Source organism: Barbatula barbatula (genome assembly GCF_947034865.1).
Source record: "Barbatula barbatula genome assembly, chromosome: 20".
In the NCBI taxonomy this organism is placed as follows: domain Eukaryota; kingdom Metazoa; phylum Chordata; class Actinopteri; order Cypriniformes; family Nemacheilidae; genus Barbatula; species Barbatula barbatula.
This window is the reverse complement of record NC_136783.1, coordinates 18,436,511-18,451,324: the sequence shown is the minus strand read 5'-3', so window position 1 is coordinate 18,451,324 and position 14,814 is coordinate 18,436,511. Positions and strand designations below refer to the sequence as shown.

At 41.4% G+C, this 14,814-nt stretch overlaps 1 protein-coding gene across 2 annotated transcripts in view; it reads right to left on the bottom strand.

Moving 5' to 3' along the window:
- Positions 1–1,629: 1,629 nt before the first annotated feature.
- flnba (filamin B a) overlaps positions 1,630–14,814 on the bottom strand; it is a 53,671-nt gene continuing 40,486 nt past the window's right edge. The window contains exons 29-45 of one of the 2 annotated variants that reach the window (XM_079482748.1): positions 14,188–14,268; positions 13,169–13,271; positions 12,560–12,700; positions 10,840–10,968; positions 10,564–10,737; positions 10,320–10,478; positions 10,048–10,251; positions 9,528–9,680; positions 8,940–9,062; positions 6,503–6,769; positions 6,288–6,425; positions 6,085–6,200; positions 4,561–4,693; positions 4,300–4,476; positions 3,290–3,508; positions 2,652–2,855; positions 1,630–2,573 (exon numbers count right to left, since the gene is read on the bottom strand). In XM_079482748.1, the coding sequence (XP_079338874.1) occupies positions 2,386–2,573; positions 2,652–2,855; positions 3,290–3,508; positions 4,300–4,476; positions 4,561–4,693; positions 6,085–6,200; positions 6,288–6,425; positions 6,503–6,769; positions 8,940–9,062; positions 9,528–9,680; positions 10,048–10,251; positions 10,320–10,478; positions 10,564–10,737; positions 10,840–10,968; positions 12,560–12,700; positions 13,169–13,271; positions 14,188–14,268 (2,709 nt within the window). In that variant the 3' untranslated portion in view covers positions 1,630–2,385. The remainder of the gene's footprint in view (positions 2,574–2,651; positions 2,856–3,289; positions 3,509–4,299; positions 4,477–4,560; positions 4,694–6,084; positions 6,201–6,287; positions 6,426–6,502; positions 6,770–8,939; positions 9,063–9,527; positions 9,681–10,047; positions 10,252–10,319; positions 10,479–10,563; positions 10,738–10,839; positions 10,969–12,559; positions 12,701–13,168; positions 13,272–14,187; positions 14,269–14,814) is intronic. The other variant, XM_079482749.1, reaches the window with a different exon arrangement.

Here is a 14,814-nt window from a genome sequence, read left to right as displayed (position 1 = left end):
ATCCAAAGCGACTTACAGATGAGGAAACATTGGAAGCAATTATAACAACACAGGCAACAAAATACATAAGAGCATCAAACTAGTCCATTAAAGCCTAGCACAGTATACAAAGTCCTGTAGGTGACAGTACAGAGCTTTCTGAACATTAAACACCAGTGAATCCGTTTCAGTCAATGGCATGTGCATTTCTCAAAACTTAAACATAAGCTTTTAGTAAACATAATGATGCTTTCATGTGCAATATTACAAACATAAAATCATTGCAAACAACAGACACATTAGGGATATTTCACCCAAAAATGACGGTTCTGTCATCATTTACTGACCTTCGATCGGTATAAATTTCTCTGTATTGGTGAACACCGAGAAAGATATTTGGAAGAATGCTTAGAACCAGACAGATTTTGCCCCCATTGACTACCATAGTAGGAAAATATACTTTATAATTTTTTTGTTCTGTTGAGCACAAAAAAACGACATTTTGAAGAATGAAGAACAGCAAACGGGTCTGTGGCACGTTTAACTGCCATTTTATTATTTCCTACCATGGGAGTTTGTTTGGTTATAAGCATTCTTCCCGATATCTTTCCTGTTTTCATCAGAAAGCAATGTATTCAGAGGAACAACTCGAAGGTGAGTAAATTATGACAGAATTTTCATTTTCGGGAGAAGTATCCCTTTAAAGCATGTTTCCTGTACACTCATTTACATTTAAATTCAAGTCAGGCACAATAAGAAGAGATGAAACCGAGCACAGGCCAGACTCGTGTCTGCTCAACATGAATGTCCGGCTGTATATTTATTCTGGCTCACAGCGATCATGAATTATGAACTCTGTAAATATCCACACTCATTGTTTTCATCTGTATCTGGGCTCATTTCTATGGTGACAAATGGATGATTCGCGTTCAAGGTGGCCATTTATTTAATATAGAAAAAGAAGACTTATTACTTATAAAGAATATATTTCGTGCAAAGTAGACAAAGGGTCTAGGACGGGTTTAAAAATGTAGCTTTTTCGAAAATGTTTTAATGGCTTTTTCAAAACAAAATGTACGGGGCTTGACCTCCCCAAAAACTCAAGTGTGATGGTTTGGTTATTTCTAGTGCATGACAGCATCCGTTCCCATCCATTGACTTTCATTCAGATGCATAAAAAAAACCACAGCGCATTATAGTTTAAAGTCACGGTGAACCGGAAGTTGCGATTACATTAAGTTCCGTATTTTCACCCATTTCCGAGAGAAATATTATTTGGAATGAGAAAATGAGTGGGCGTGGCTTTAGTCTTTCTCTGCGATTTGATTGGATGAAAAAAAAGCAGTTGCATTTTGAAATGGAACTGAAAGCAGACTGACAGTTGAAGGGGAGGAGTTAACAGATGCTCCGCCCAAGCCATGGATAGTCACTACAGGACAGAAGTGCATTTTCAGATTTTAACGAAAGATTGAGGACACGCAAATTTTAAAAAGTGAATGACCCACACATATAAACCATTTATAAGGAACGCTGCTAGCGTTTCAAGAATATTTCAAGAATATTTTTTTTTATTTCACTGGGACTTTAAACTCCTGTAGTGTTTCCCCTTAAGTGAAACTTTCGTTGAAATAAACAAATAAGACACTGTGATGGTTTTAACACTTTATTCCAGTTTCTTTTAATAAGCAAATGTACATCAAATCTATTCATGTGTTTCACAATAAGGCACTAATGGCTCGAATACAAATACAATTAAATTTCCCTCTTGCCTTAAACAAAATACTTCACCACTGGCGTATCAAAACTAACAGAATTGAGATGAAAAGACAAACACATGTTTGAGGAATGTGAAAGATGAGCACAAATCTATTAATGTGACTTTACTGAAAGCTGCTATATTAGTGTCTTCTGTTCGTGTTTCCATTGAAGGTAATAAAGTCTAAAACCTTGATATGCAATAATTTAAATCTCCCTTATAATAAACAGAAGTGATTGATTTATTCAAACGTGTTTAGATGGATGAGCGTCGCATATAAAGGGATTAAACACAGTTATAGAAACATTACAGTATGTGCATTAAAAGTGACAGCATGTTACGAAGAGAAAGATTAAAGATAATGAAGTGTCAGTAGTAAATAGACATTCGAGTTTAAAACCCCATCAATTTGTTCACACATGGTCATTTCGATTTCCTAAACATTCAAGCGATGAATAAAACTCACAATGCTGAACCGAAACCAACAGAATACATGTACACGTCAACATTCCCATCATAATGCTTCCACATTCCAGTCAAAAACCTGATCAGGTGCCAAGGTCAATAGAATTGAGACGATCGGAGCGATCTGTTGCCTTCTGTATATACCTGTAGTGTCTCTTTCTAAGGAGGATTTCGAATTAAGAGAATTATGGGACAGTGACATGGAAGGGTGACCCTGGGATGTGCTCGTCGCCCCATTTGACAGCCAGAACGTAGTTTCCCCGCTCCTTTAACACATAATTGACGTTATACTGCATGTTTCCCGTGTGCTTCACCAGGATCTCCTCACAGGGAGTCTGAGGACCATGAACGCCAACCAGGAGCATATTCTTCCCTGAAAATCCAAAACAAGGTTGAGTATTTTGAAATCAAGTGTTCTTGTTGACCAAGTGCAGCAGAGCGATGCGCTTACCGGCTTTGCTGCAGTCCACTGTGAAAGAGGCTTTTTGCCCGACGAATGCTTTGTTGAGACCAGAACCTCGACTGAGGACTTTACTGGCATCAGATGAAGTTCTGGGAGATGAGCTGTAGGAGTTCTGGAGGCTCGACCGGGTCACAGACTCGACCATCAGGGTGGACGTCTCGCTGGCATTGGTCACATTCACCAGCCGGTTACCTAAAATGAAACAAATGAAATGTTTCGAGCCAAAACTGGATTGAATATTCATAGTGTAAGACCAATAATGTGTACCAAACATTCACATTACAACAAGTGTTCGGATCTCAGACGCTTAGTAAAGGAATCTTGTTTTGTAGGTGTCATTTGCGTAGACTTTATTTGGCACTAATGTGATTTTTTGGTGCCTTTTTTACTGTTGACTTAACCAGTTCCAATATTTTATCCAAGTTTTAGTTTCTGCAAATACTTTCTAGTGTACATATACATTTGTATACATATACAACATGTAGTCTTATAAAGCTAATCTAACTTTATAGACTACCTTAACTAGACTTTTTTCAAGGTGAAAAACATGAAACAAAAGAAAAAGGCTTTCTGAAGTGTCTATATTTGGTTTCTGTTCATGTTTGTTTTGTTCTGCGCGGTTTTACCTGTGACTTTGGCTTTAAAAGGGCTTCCGATGATGTGGTTCGGGCCGCCGTACTTGATCGTGATGACGTAGTTTCCGGGGGCCATTGGAGTGTAGTGAACTTTAAATCCTTCAGGACACTCCTGACACTCCATCTTCACCTTCGACGGGCCCTCGATGGTGACGGCCAGAGATCCCGGTCCAGCTTTGGTGTTATTGATGATAAACTCGGCCTGGTTTCCTATCACGAAACAAACTTTATTTGACTGTAACTGATGCAACAAAGTGATCATGTGATGATGTTTATTTTATGTTGTGATTAAGAATCCAGTATACAGTATTTACATCACAGCACACGGGTGAAAACGCAAACCAGTATTTCATTCTCAACATCATGTGTCTGTAAAGCTGCTTTGAGATGATAAACGTGAAGCAGATCTTCACCGTAGGAAATAAATCCGTGTGATGTTTCACGCTGACACTATCAGAGCAGACCAGCTGGAAACATTAGGAGTATTTGACATAGGACATCGTAAAACTTTATTTATTTCTTCCTTTACTGTATGACAGCTGTGTGGCTTTTCATACTGGTGCCATCATGACATTAACCGCAAACAAATTTCTCTCCAGCTGTTTTTCTCATTTGAAACGAAAACACAAAACACACACAACAGCTTTTAAATAAACAGATCCGTTGCCTAGCGTGCAGTCTTGAAAATAAAATCTCATTAGTGACGGATTCGGAATGGCTAACACATTTTGATCACGTCTATGGCAGTTCACCAAGTTTTAAAACCGAAGAAATGTCCGAGTTGATTTTAGACCTTTTTCTGCATGCGTTTCCAACAACAGTCGTGAAGACTTATTTATTCTGGACGAGATCCATGAGAAACAAAGTTTGAGAATCCAAAATCGCTCCGTTCAAATCGTTTTGCGTTTAGATGACAAATGTAACAGTTTGACTTTCTCTTTAAAAGAAAAAAGACATTTGTGTGCAGGCTTTAGTTTTTGCATCGTGGTACAGAAGGTTACCTGTGGTTCCTCTCTCCAGACCGGCTCCGTAAGCAGTGACGAGTCCGGCATCTCCACCCTGACCCGGCTCTCCGACACGAACCTGAAACGGACTGCCGGGAATGTGACTGCCGTTGAACATCACATCAATGATGTGGATCCCGTTCTCGCGAGGGATGAAACGAATGGCGTATTTGTCTGGAGAACGACACGTTAGTTATCCAGAGAGCCACAACCTCTGTTGAATCCAGAACATAAGTCTAAACGGCTGCGACGTCTCACCTTGCTCGAGTTCAGACACTACACACTCCTCGAGCGCTCCAGACGGGCTGTGAACTTTAGCGTCGAGGTTGCCCTTGGCCCCGTTCAGACGAACAGCGAATGAAGCCGGCTGATTCACCTTCAGGCCTGATTCCTGTGAACATCAGGCAGTTCAGAAAATCTCTCACAGGCAGTGCATTGTGGGTAGGGCCTCTTCATTGCACCAGATGCATACATATCTTACCTGAACTCACAGAAGATCAACTAAAGCTGAGAGGAACACACACACACTAGAAGAACTACACGCTTTCTACAGAGAAGAAACTTTACAGCAGTTTACAAAGGTTTCTAGAAGTTTCTAACAGCAGGAATGGTTTGCCTCTCTCTGCTTTAACCGATCCATCTGTGAGCTTTGAAACGCTTGATTCTGTTAAAAGTCTTTAAATGAAACACAAGAGAAACACCTGAGGATCCACACAATAACGATTCACGTCCAACAGCTATTCAAAGTGACATGCGTACTGTATTTAGATCAGTGGTTCTCCAACATTTTCGTTGTAAGGCCCCCTTTGTGTAGGGTGCATCGCGTTGCCGCCCCCCCAAATAAAGACTTATAATCCTAAATTTGTACCAAAAACATATTCAGTTATACAATACTGGAACATCAGGTTATTTGGTGGGCTTATTTTTCCGAATTATGATAAATGCTACAATATCTGTGCCCCCCGTGGATCCATCTTTGGCCCCCCGAGGGCCACTGCCCCAAGTTTGAGAACCACTGATCTAGCCAGCATGATGATATATTATTCAGCTACTCTGAGTAAATACCTCATGTTTTCATTTCATGCTTTTAGTACAGGGCTCTTGCTTTATTTTTCAGAACAAACTGTCTTTGAATACACTCTAGTGTGGTAACTTCATCTCTCAGCTGAGACTCAACTTGGACGACTACTACAGAAAACGCCCTGTATTTATTCAACTGCTCTAAAACCCACTTAGCTACACGCAGTCATCTAAAAAGACAGTATGTTAATGCATAGACATTAATAATTCTTACTGTGCATTCAGACCGCCAGCGACGGTCACCGTGTTTCGCTAGTCTCTTGCTACGAGGTTGTTAGAAGGCGTTCCTAGCTTTGGTTGCTCTAATAGCATTTATAAACAAACCCTGTAGTTACTGACGAGAGACAGATGGCGTGAACTCCACTGCTTTGCTCCTATTGGTAGTCGCTCAGCAAATCTCAACTTTGTCGCAAACCGATCCCCCTTTCTGACGCGAACGGTCACTGTCGCTCGTGTCGCCGGCTCTCCATTGAAATGAATAACATCGCCTGGCTTTGTCGCTGGCGGTCTGAACGGGGCGTTAGTCTGCTAGCAACATCCCGTCCCGTTCTGTCAGAAATGTGTGCATCAGGGCTGTCACAATATCGTTTTTTACTAAGCTCTTAGTAGTTAAACTCTCAGATTTGATAAATCTGCTGTGAACGCTGTATGGTGATAGCTGTGGACATGCATCCCGTGTGGCGATGTTTTCTCATGTCTCACCTGAAGACTGGTAACAGTGAGTCGACGGGCGTCGTCCACCGCTGCACACACGGGCACCAGATACGGGCTGTCGGGAATGTGCTCGTCATTGAACTTTATAGACACTTCATAGTCGCCTGCGAATATAAAATCATGAGTTTTAACAGAACATTGATGACACATGTGAGAGAAGCACATCAGGAAGGTTAAATGCAAATATCTACCAGGTTCTTGTGCTATATAAGAGACGCCACACGACCCGTCCTTTCTGTCTTCAAATGAGATTTCTGCACGACTTGGACCCTCGACAGCAACAGACAGACCTCCAGCACCAGCCTCTCGTGTCCAGATGTTAAACTCGGCTGCACACAAACACACAAATTAATTTCCTGCATTGTGACAAGGAACTCAAAAGCCAAGTAAGAAGGACAGTGCATACCTGGCACACCTGTCTCCGCTCTTTCCAGTCCCGGACCACCCGCTCGCACCTTATGCGCGCCTCCCTCACCCAGCGGACCCACAGTAAACTGGAAGGGGCTTCCGGGCACGTGCTGTCCGCGGTACTTCACGCTCACCGTGTGCACGCCCATCTCATGCGGCACGAAGCGGACGCAGTAGGTGTGGTTGCCCACGGCAACGATCTCAGCGGCTTCCGTGCTCCCCGATGGGCTGGTGACCTGAGCCGTGACGTCATGGACATCAATTTCTAAAGAAAAGAGAAGGAAGGAGTTGAAGGAGGATTCTGGAGAGCAGATGAAGCGATCGGGGAGGTGCAGAGCAGGGGAAGACCTCTCTGATGGTTCTCACAAACTCACATTTCAAGGTTTCGCAAGCTCGGCGCGCAACATACCAGAGCGATGACACGTACGGAGTCTGGGATTTATTAAAGGAGCAAATCAGCCAAACATGAAAATCTTGTCTTCATTTATTCACCCTCATGTCGTTCCAAACCTTCCGTACTCTTCCGCAGTCAGTCATTTAACATCTTTTCTGCGAAATGTCACCTTGGGTGTTCCGCAGACGGACAAGATTTGCAACGACACGAGTAAATGGTCATTAATTTGCGTGGAGCTCATGAGAAACAGAAAAAGCAGCTTTAATTCATGCGAGAACACACAAGAGCAAGCGCGTTCTGCCAACCTCATCGTCCGCATGCTCAGTGCTTCAAACGCACCCTCCAGCCCACCGAAGGGCCGTCTCAAGGGTGCCACGCTGACTCTGGTAAAGCGCGTCGACCTCGAGGGACGTGGAGACACGGGGAGGGTCTGACCTTTGACCCCGAGCCAAACAGAGTAGTGCGAACGATAGACGCCGCGTGAAAGGAGCTCTCGAGCCAGAGCCAGAAGAAACCAGGTCACTGAAGAATCAGACGACAGAGAGAAGAGAGAAAACAGTGAGGAAAGAGAAAAGACAGAACAGGCAATGCATCATGGGAGAAAAAACTGCAAAGTTGGCAAAGACAGTATAATAGAGAGAAAGCGAGAGAGAGATCTTGAGCAAATGTCAGCGCATCAGATCCATTTCATACAGTGTACTGTATTACAGTAAAAAGCCATTTGTGTTTTGAGCTGAAACATGAGCTGGCGTGTTCTTGAAGGTTTAGCGTGATTCAGATCTTCAGAGAAACCTCATCCAGCACATGTTCCAAAATAAACATTTGTGAAATGAAAACCAGACCCGATGAGGATGACATCTCCGTCATCTGCTCATTTCTGATCTGATGACCTCACACATGACATCAGACGGGGGGGGATGTTGGCGATCTGTGTGGCCTGTGTTGAATCCTTCATTACACTTCAGTCTCAATACATGAGATAAAGTCTGACAATGAATCACGCGTGGCTGAAGTTCACATGATCTGAACCTAAAGCATATTCACACCACGAGCGGCTCTGAGTGTATGTGAGAAAAGTTTGCAAACGTGAAGGAAAGCCAAACGCTGATTCACGCAAAACACTACCGTGAAATATAAACGACCTCTAGAATGCGGATGAAGGTAAATTGTTTAGAAATGGATCAATGGTAAACATGTCATCCTGACTTTATATCCACAATATCTTTAATGCTGTCAAAAAAGTGGAATAAACAGATTTTCGACAATGAGCGATGAGCGAGACGTGTGTCAGCATCATGCAGTATACACCACAGACACACGGCTGAACCTGCGGCAACATCTGCACTCGACTCAACCGCTCTACAGGGAAATCACAACCGAGACGCAGCGAAATACATTCAGAATGAACACCATGTGTTTTACTCGTGTACAAGAAACTCCGAGACTTTACTCAAATGTGTTTTTGGCCTGAGATTAAAGTTTCATTCCTATGGTAAATAACACAAGACAAAGCGATTCTCGACATGAAGCAGACAAAATAGTGAATAATTCATGCCTAATGTCGAATTGAAAACTTCAGTCGTGGATATTAAGATGTAGTTTTGCTGGTTAGCCTGAAGGAAACGTGTCAAAAAAGGTTAAGAAAATGTTATCCAGCATTAAAGTAGATTTTTTATAAACTGCATTTTCTGTAAATGGCTTCTTGGGAGAGAGAGAGAAAGAGAGAGAGAGAGAGAGAGAGAGAGAGAGAGAGAGAGAGAACTGCTACTTAACTGTTTTGCTTTTGTAAATCTTTGTTTTAACTATACTTTATTTATGTTTATTTATTTGCATACATTATAAACCACTTTATGATGCACTACGTACGTCACACCTTTTATTTTATTCATAAAAATGTTTTGCATTACTATTGCTATCTTTAAATCAATTATACATTTACATACTTGCACTGTTTGTAAACAGCCCAGCTGCAAATGCTTTGGCAATACGAATATATGAGAGAGAGAGAGAGAGAGAGAGAGAGAGATGGGTTTATATGTACCTGGGATCTTGAGGTTGAGATCACAAACACTTCCAACACTGGCGACTGAAGCAGCTCTCTGGCGACGGGTGATGCTCTCACGGATACGACCTTCACCTGTAACCTTCACATTGAATGGACTTCCTGTCAACACGAAAAACAAAAGATCTTCTGCTCAGATAAAGCCGTGTAAACCGGTCAAATTAAACTTCATGTACAGTATCATCATCATCATCATTTGCTGTAGTTTGATCAATGAAACCAATGTATACGATGACTGTAAGTGTCTGAATGTCACTGCATAACATTTGTTCTACAGACAGACACCATGAGGTTTGAATTATACTCAAGTCTTCATGTTTATGTAGTTATCATCATGATCTAAACCTTGATGTTATAAACGTGATGTTTTAAAAGCCTATAGTGATTTTCAGTGGATTTATAAGTCAATACAAAATGTCCAGGAAATCTATTTAGTAGTGAGAAAGCATAAATTGTCTGCAGATTTGATGCACTGACATTCAGATATTAAGTGTGTAGTTACGGTTATGCTCTTCTTGCCGATGTTCTGACGTTCAGGGCTTTAGAGCTTCATGAACGGTTTCTTACCTGGCACGTGTTCCTCTGCAAACCTGATGGACACAATGTACGTCCCGGGTTCAGTAGGACAATACGAGACTCCACAGGTGCCATCATCCATGTCTTCGGTCTGAATGTCCACCTTACTAGGACCCTCGACGGACAACGCCAAACCACCATAACCTACAAACACAGTAATGAGATTCAGACTTACTCCACACGATGAGAAACCGAAATGAACCCAAAATGATATATGGGGCAAGATGTATATATATATGTGAAACAATCTGGTATGACACCAATTACGTCTTTATTTATTCTCATTCGCACACACGAGTGTGCTTCACAACTTTATGTTTTGGATTCTGACCGACAGTCAATGTAATACATTTGAGAGCTTGAAACAACACCATTAAGATCCAGACGTTTGGCAGTAAAGGTTCATGTAAAACTTACGTACTTCAAATTGATGAAATGTGGCCTTTTGGGGACAACAACTGCACATTTATAACCGCACACTTGTATAATGACTAAAAGAACAGTCTCTCACCAGCATCACGTGTGTCCACCACAAAGTCGGACATCTCAGAAGTGCGTCCCTCCACCAGACCATGACCGAACACCTTCACCCTGCTGGCGTCTCCGATCTCCGACTGCACCACCATAATAGTGATGGGGCTGTTTGCAACATGCAGACCGTTCTTCTTGATGCTCACCAGGTGCTCTCCGACCTCTCTCGGGATGAAGGAAATACCTAAAGCAGACCGTGTCATCAGCGCTCGCAGACAAGACCGTCTTCGAGATTCAAGAACGCACACGTACCGATGTGATTGTTGGGCTGTCTCTTCAGTAAACAGGGCTCGTCGCGACCCGAAGGAGCTTTGATGCTCGCCGTCAGAAGACTGAGGTCCGTCTCGTTGATGTCCAGAGAGAAATCTGCAGCCGAGCCGAGTTTCACCTGAGACTTTCTCTTCTTGTCCTCTGTACACAACAAACATGGCAGGTAAAAAGTGACCACGTTGATCTCATCAGAGATGGCACGCAGTTGAATGATAGCGTGTCTCACCGGTGACGCGGGCTGTAAATGGGCTTCCTGCGATGTGTTTTTCGTTGTATCGGACGAGGATGTTGTAGTCTCCAGGTATTGTTGGCAGATAAGTGACGGTGCAGGTGCAGTCTTTGTTATCAACACAGTTGATCTCGGCTTTAGATGGACCTTCAATGGCCAGATCTAGACCACCTGACAATGTAAAACAAATAATGAACTTTTTTAAAAGCAGACCGACATAAGCGTCAGCCAAAGCGCGTGTAACGTGTGTCTGTGTGTCCGTGTGTCACACACCTTCTGATGCATCTTCAGTGTAGATGGTGAACATGGCAGTTTTATTGACGGTACCGTACACCAGACCCGGTCCATAGGCACTCACACTGGGACTATTGGCATGGTTGACATAGAACTGCAGAGGACTTTCTGTAAGACACAAAACAAAAAACATTAATAAACAATAACACTTTAAAAACATAACAACTGTATGAAAGAAGAAGATGTATAGTAGTGGCAAGAAGTGATATTTAGCTTTTTTATTTAAATATATTATAAAACGCGCGTGTAAACTGACGCTCTGTGTTGATAAGACTTTAAGGAGGTCTGACAAATGACATGAGCAAAAAAGTGACCCAAGAGTCAGGAGAATGACGTTTAAATCGACAAAATAATACCTCGAGTCAATTTATGCTTCATTTCCTTTTGTTAATCTGTGCTTTTTTATCTGAATTGATTTGAACCATTGATGTCATATTTTTTGTTCATCTTTTGACAACTACTATAAAAAAATGAAGTGCAAATCCTGAGACCTAAACAGTATTTATCCTTACTAATGAAATGTGTCTCCAATAAATCTTCAGGTTTTAAAACCTCAGAAAAGGATCAACTCCACTAACACAACAGGTTACACAATGTTTACTCGAGTTCACCGTTCATTCAGGCGTTGACAGAATATCCTCTTGACATTCTATAACTTATTCTTTGTGCTCTATATGAAGTAATAAAAGCATGAAATCGAGCTTGACTATTATTCATGTTATATTGACTTATGTTTCTGAAACTCCATCCACAGGAACGAGCACAGACACGAAGACAGTCTGAGGTCAACACAACGGATCCAAACACACACACGGATTCTTCACAGCTGATGTCACCACCAGAAATGAATCGTTCCTGATGTTTTATAAGCCTTCAGTAAATATAAATCTGACCACAAGATAAAGAGCTTTTGACATTCTGCTATAGTGTTCCTGTAGATGAGTTCTGTTAGCAGCTCAAAGGTCATTCAGGTTCACTTGAAATAAACTTCCTAAATGAATGTCTAAAATAAAGGAGCAGTCTGAAAAATAGCAGTTATGTTTCAGTCTGACATTACAGCCTATATTTGAGTAACTTTTGCACTTAGAGTGCCTAGAATTGATCAAGTATATTTGATTTGCATTACTTTATTTCTGCGAACATATAGCATATTTACAACAAACCCACAAAAGATGAAATGCACTTAAAATGAACACCTGTATTATTACTGGCGTTAATAAAAGAAACACTTCCCAAAACAAAATATAGACCAAAACAGAAGGAAATGCAGTCGATTAATATGTCAAAAGTCAATCTTTACAGCTTTTTTACGTGCAGAAACTTAAAGTAGCTGCGACTCAATTCGAAGGCTCCGTCCACCAGAGATGGCATTTGTCGACATCGAGGTTTATTATTTTAGGTGTTATTTCAGAACAGGAGCAGTTACATTTAAAGGTAAGAATGACACTACAATGTATCTTACGAGAAATAAATATGAACTTTATAACGCTTTAACTGAAACGAGACCACCTCGATGATGCGACGGAGGATGCCGCCTGTGTCACCAAAGGGGTTGAGCGAGCGATGCTGAGCGTATCGAGCGAGCGCGATTTTCAGAAAGATGCTCTCTGCTCCACGAGAAATATACTCAAGAGGATTGCATTTACAGTGCAAGAAGTTTCAGACAGGTCAGTGTATTTTTGCGGTTTTAGATTCTGACCTGGAATGTGTGCGCCGTTGTATTTTATGTGCATTTCATGGAGTCCGGCCTCTGTAGGTGCGTACTTCACAGTCACCGTCCCGTCTTTATTATCAACAATCTCAGGCTTATCCGTTTTACCAGACGGCATGTGAACCTCACCTGTAGAGACAGAAACAAAGCGTCTTTCAACAGATCTTATATGAGGATTTCTACTAGAAATGTACAGCAAGCATCAAGTTCAGGTCACCCCTTTCAAAAATAACCATGTTATTTGTAACAAAACTGTGGTTATATCAATCCACCCAAAAACATGGTAACAACACTTTTACTATAATAAAACCATGGTTCATTTTTGTAAGGGACATTTCATTCAGAAATCGAACAAATGCTTGAATGTAAAAAGTTCAAGATGGACTTCGTTCTTTTGATTTTAGGCTAAAATTAGACTTTACTTTTCCATAAAACATCTGTCCTCTAAAAACCATTAAACATTTACATTTAGTCACATTTACATTAGTAATTTAGCAGATGCTTTTATCCAAAGCGACTTACAAAGAGTTCAGGGCGCAATAAGCGATATGTCATACATGAGCAATACAACACATCTGTCCTTTAAGAACCTCTCACCTGTGACTTCACCCTTCCTAAATGTGAAGGGTATCACCATATCAAAAGGTCTGTATCCCGTCCCATTCACACTGTTCCCAGGTATATACGCCCCGTCTGTGACCTGTCAGAAGACGTTGGAATAAAACGAAACGTTACAATAACGGCTTTTTTTTCATGAGAAGAGTGAATCTGTGCGCTCCGTTGTGCAAGTCACAGATCTGTGGAGAGGAACAGACATTCAAAGCTCAGTGAATCAGCCACAGCGTGTTAAACATGAAGGACAGACGAGAGCGAGACGTCCACCAGCAAACCTGAAGAAGCAGAACATCTCTGAAACAAATTAAAACCCGTAACCACGACGAGACAGCAAAGAAGAAAGATGATGAAGTGAATCCAGTAAAACATGTCGAGACACTTGATAAATCATTGAGCCCGATCGATGACTGCGAGTAAAACCTTCTGTGAATAAGAATTGAATTTTGTACTCGCATGAAAATACTCCGTTTACTATAGTAAATAAACTTTTTTATATTAAAATTTTACTGTGCTACAGTATAATATGTCTCGTATACATTAAATAAAGAAAACCATTGTTTATTTGAAATATACTGTAATAACTCACAGCGGTACGGTGCAGTTTCACCATCTTTATATGACCGACGTTAATGTCATAATAATGAAGGGTTTCAAACCTGCGTCCGCTCCAAACACAACTGTAAAACTCTGAGCTAAGAGCTTCTATCTGCTTCTGTCGTTATAAAGATGAACTACATAGGAAAACCAGTGTCTAAGACAGACAGAACAAGGAGTAAGAGAAGCTGTGAACAAACATTACAGCAACAGTTCCTGCAAAGAACGACGTTCGATCGTCAAATCCGACAGAAGAGAGAGACCAACACAAATAAATGAGAAGAGAAAGAGGTGACGTGAAGTTTTCGGTCAGTAAACAGGCTGAAAGAGAAAAACCAGTGACGGGACGTCCCGGCAGGCGCAGGCGCAGGCTGTGAGAATGAAGGATGAGATGTGGAGTTTTGTACCCAGGGCTGGAAGCCGACGCCTGGTGCTGAGTTTTGCTGTTGGACCGACTGCTGTTGCATCATGGGAACTTCATCAGTCGCCTGGGAAACAATATGTGTCAAAATTCACAAGACGAACATTCAGGTTTGAAACAAACTCAAGTACACGAACACACAACGCTTGACGGCACAATCCTTTTGTAGACGCTTAATGGCTGGAATACACTACAAGCTCATTTTTTATCTAAACATCATATACTTGCAGACTTTTTAAAAGTTTCAGATCCGCAGACTTTCCAGACTGAACATCTGGGCAAATCTGAGCAAAAGTCTTGTTGTGTATTGTAGCCATTACATGCACTTACAAGTTCACAAGAACGACAACTACAAAGATAAATACTGCAAAAAAATAATTTACTAGCTCAACATCATCTTTTTCCAAAACAAACGGATCATTTTGCTTCTCAAGTAAATGAGTCATACTTGATGTTAATGGATCTTGTTCTTTTTTTAAATACGTTTATGACCGAAACATGGAAAAACATCTGCCAATGGCTCAAAACCTTTACTTAAACTTTTGACTTCTTTCAGTACACTAAACTTTTCTAAACATGCGTACATTTCGGTACAGAGATGTCACGCTGTGAC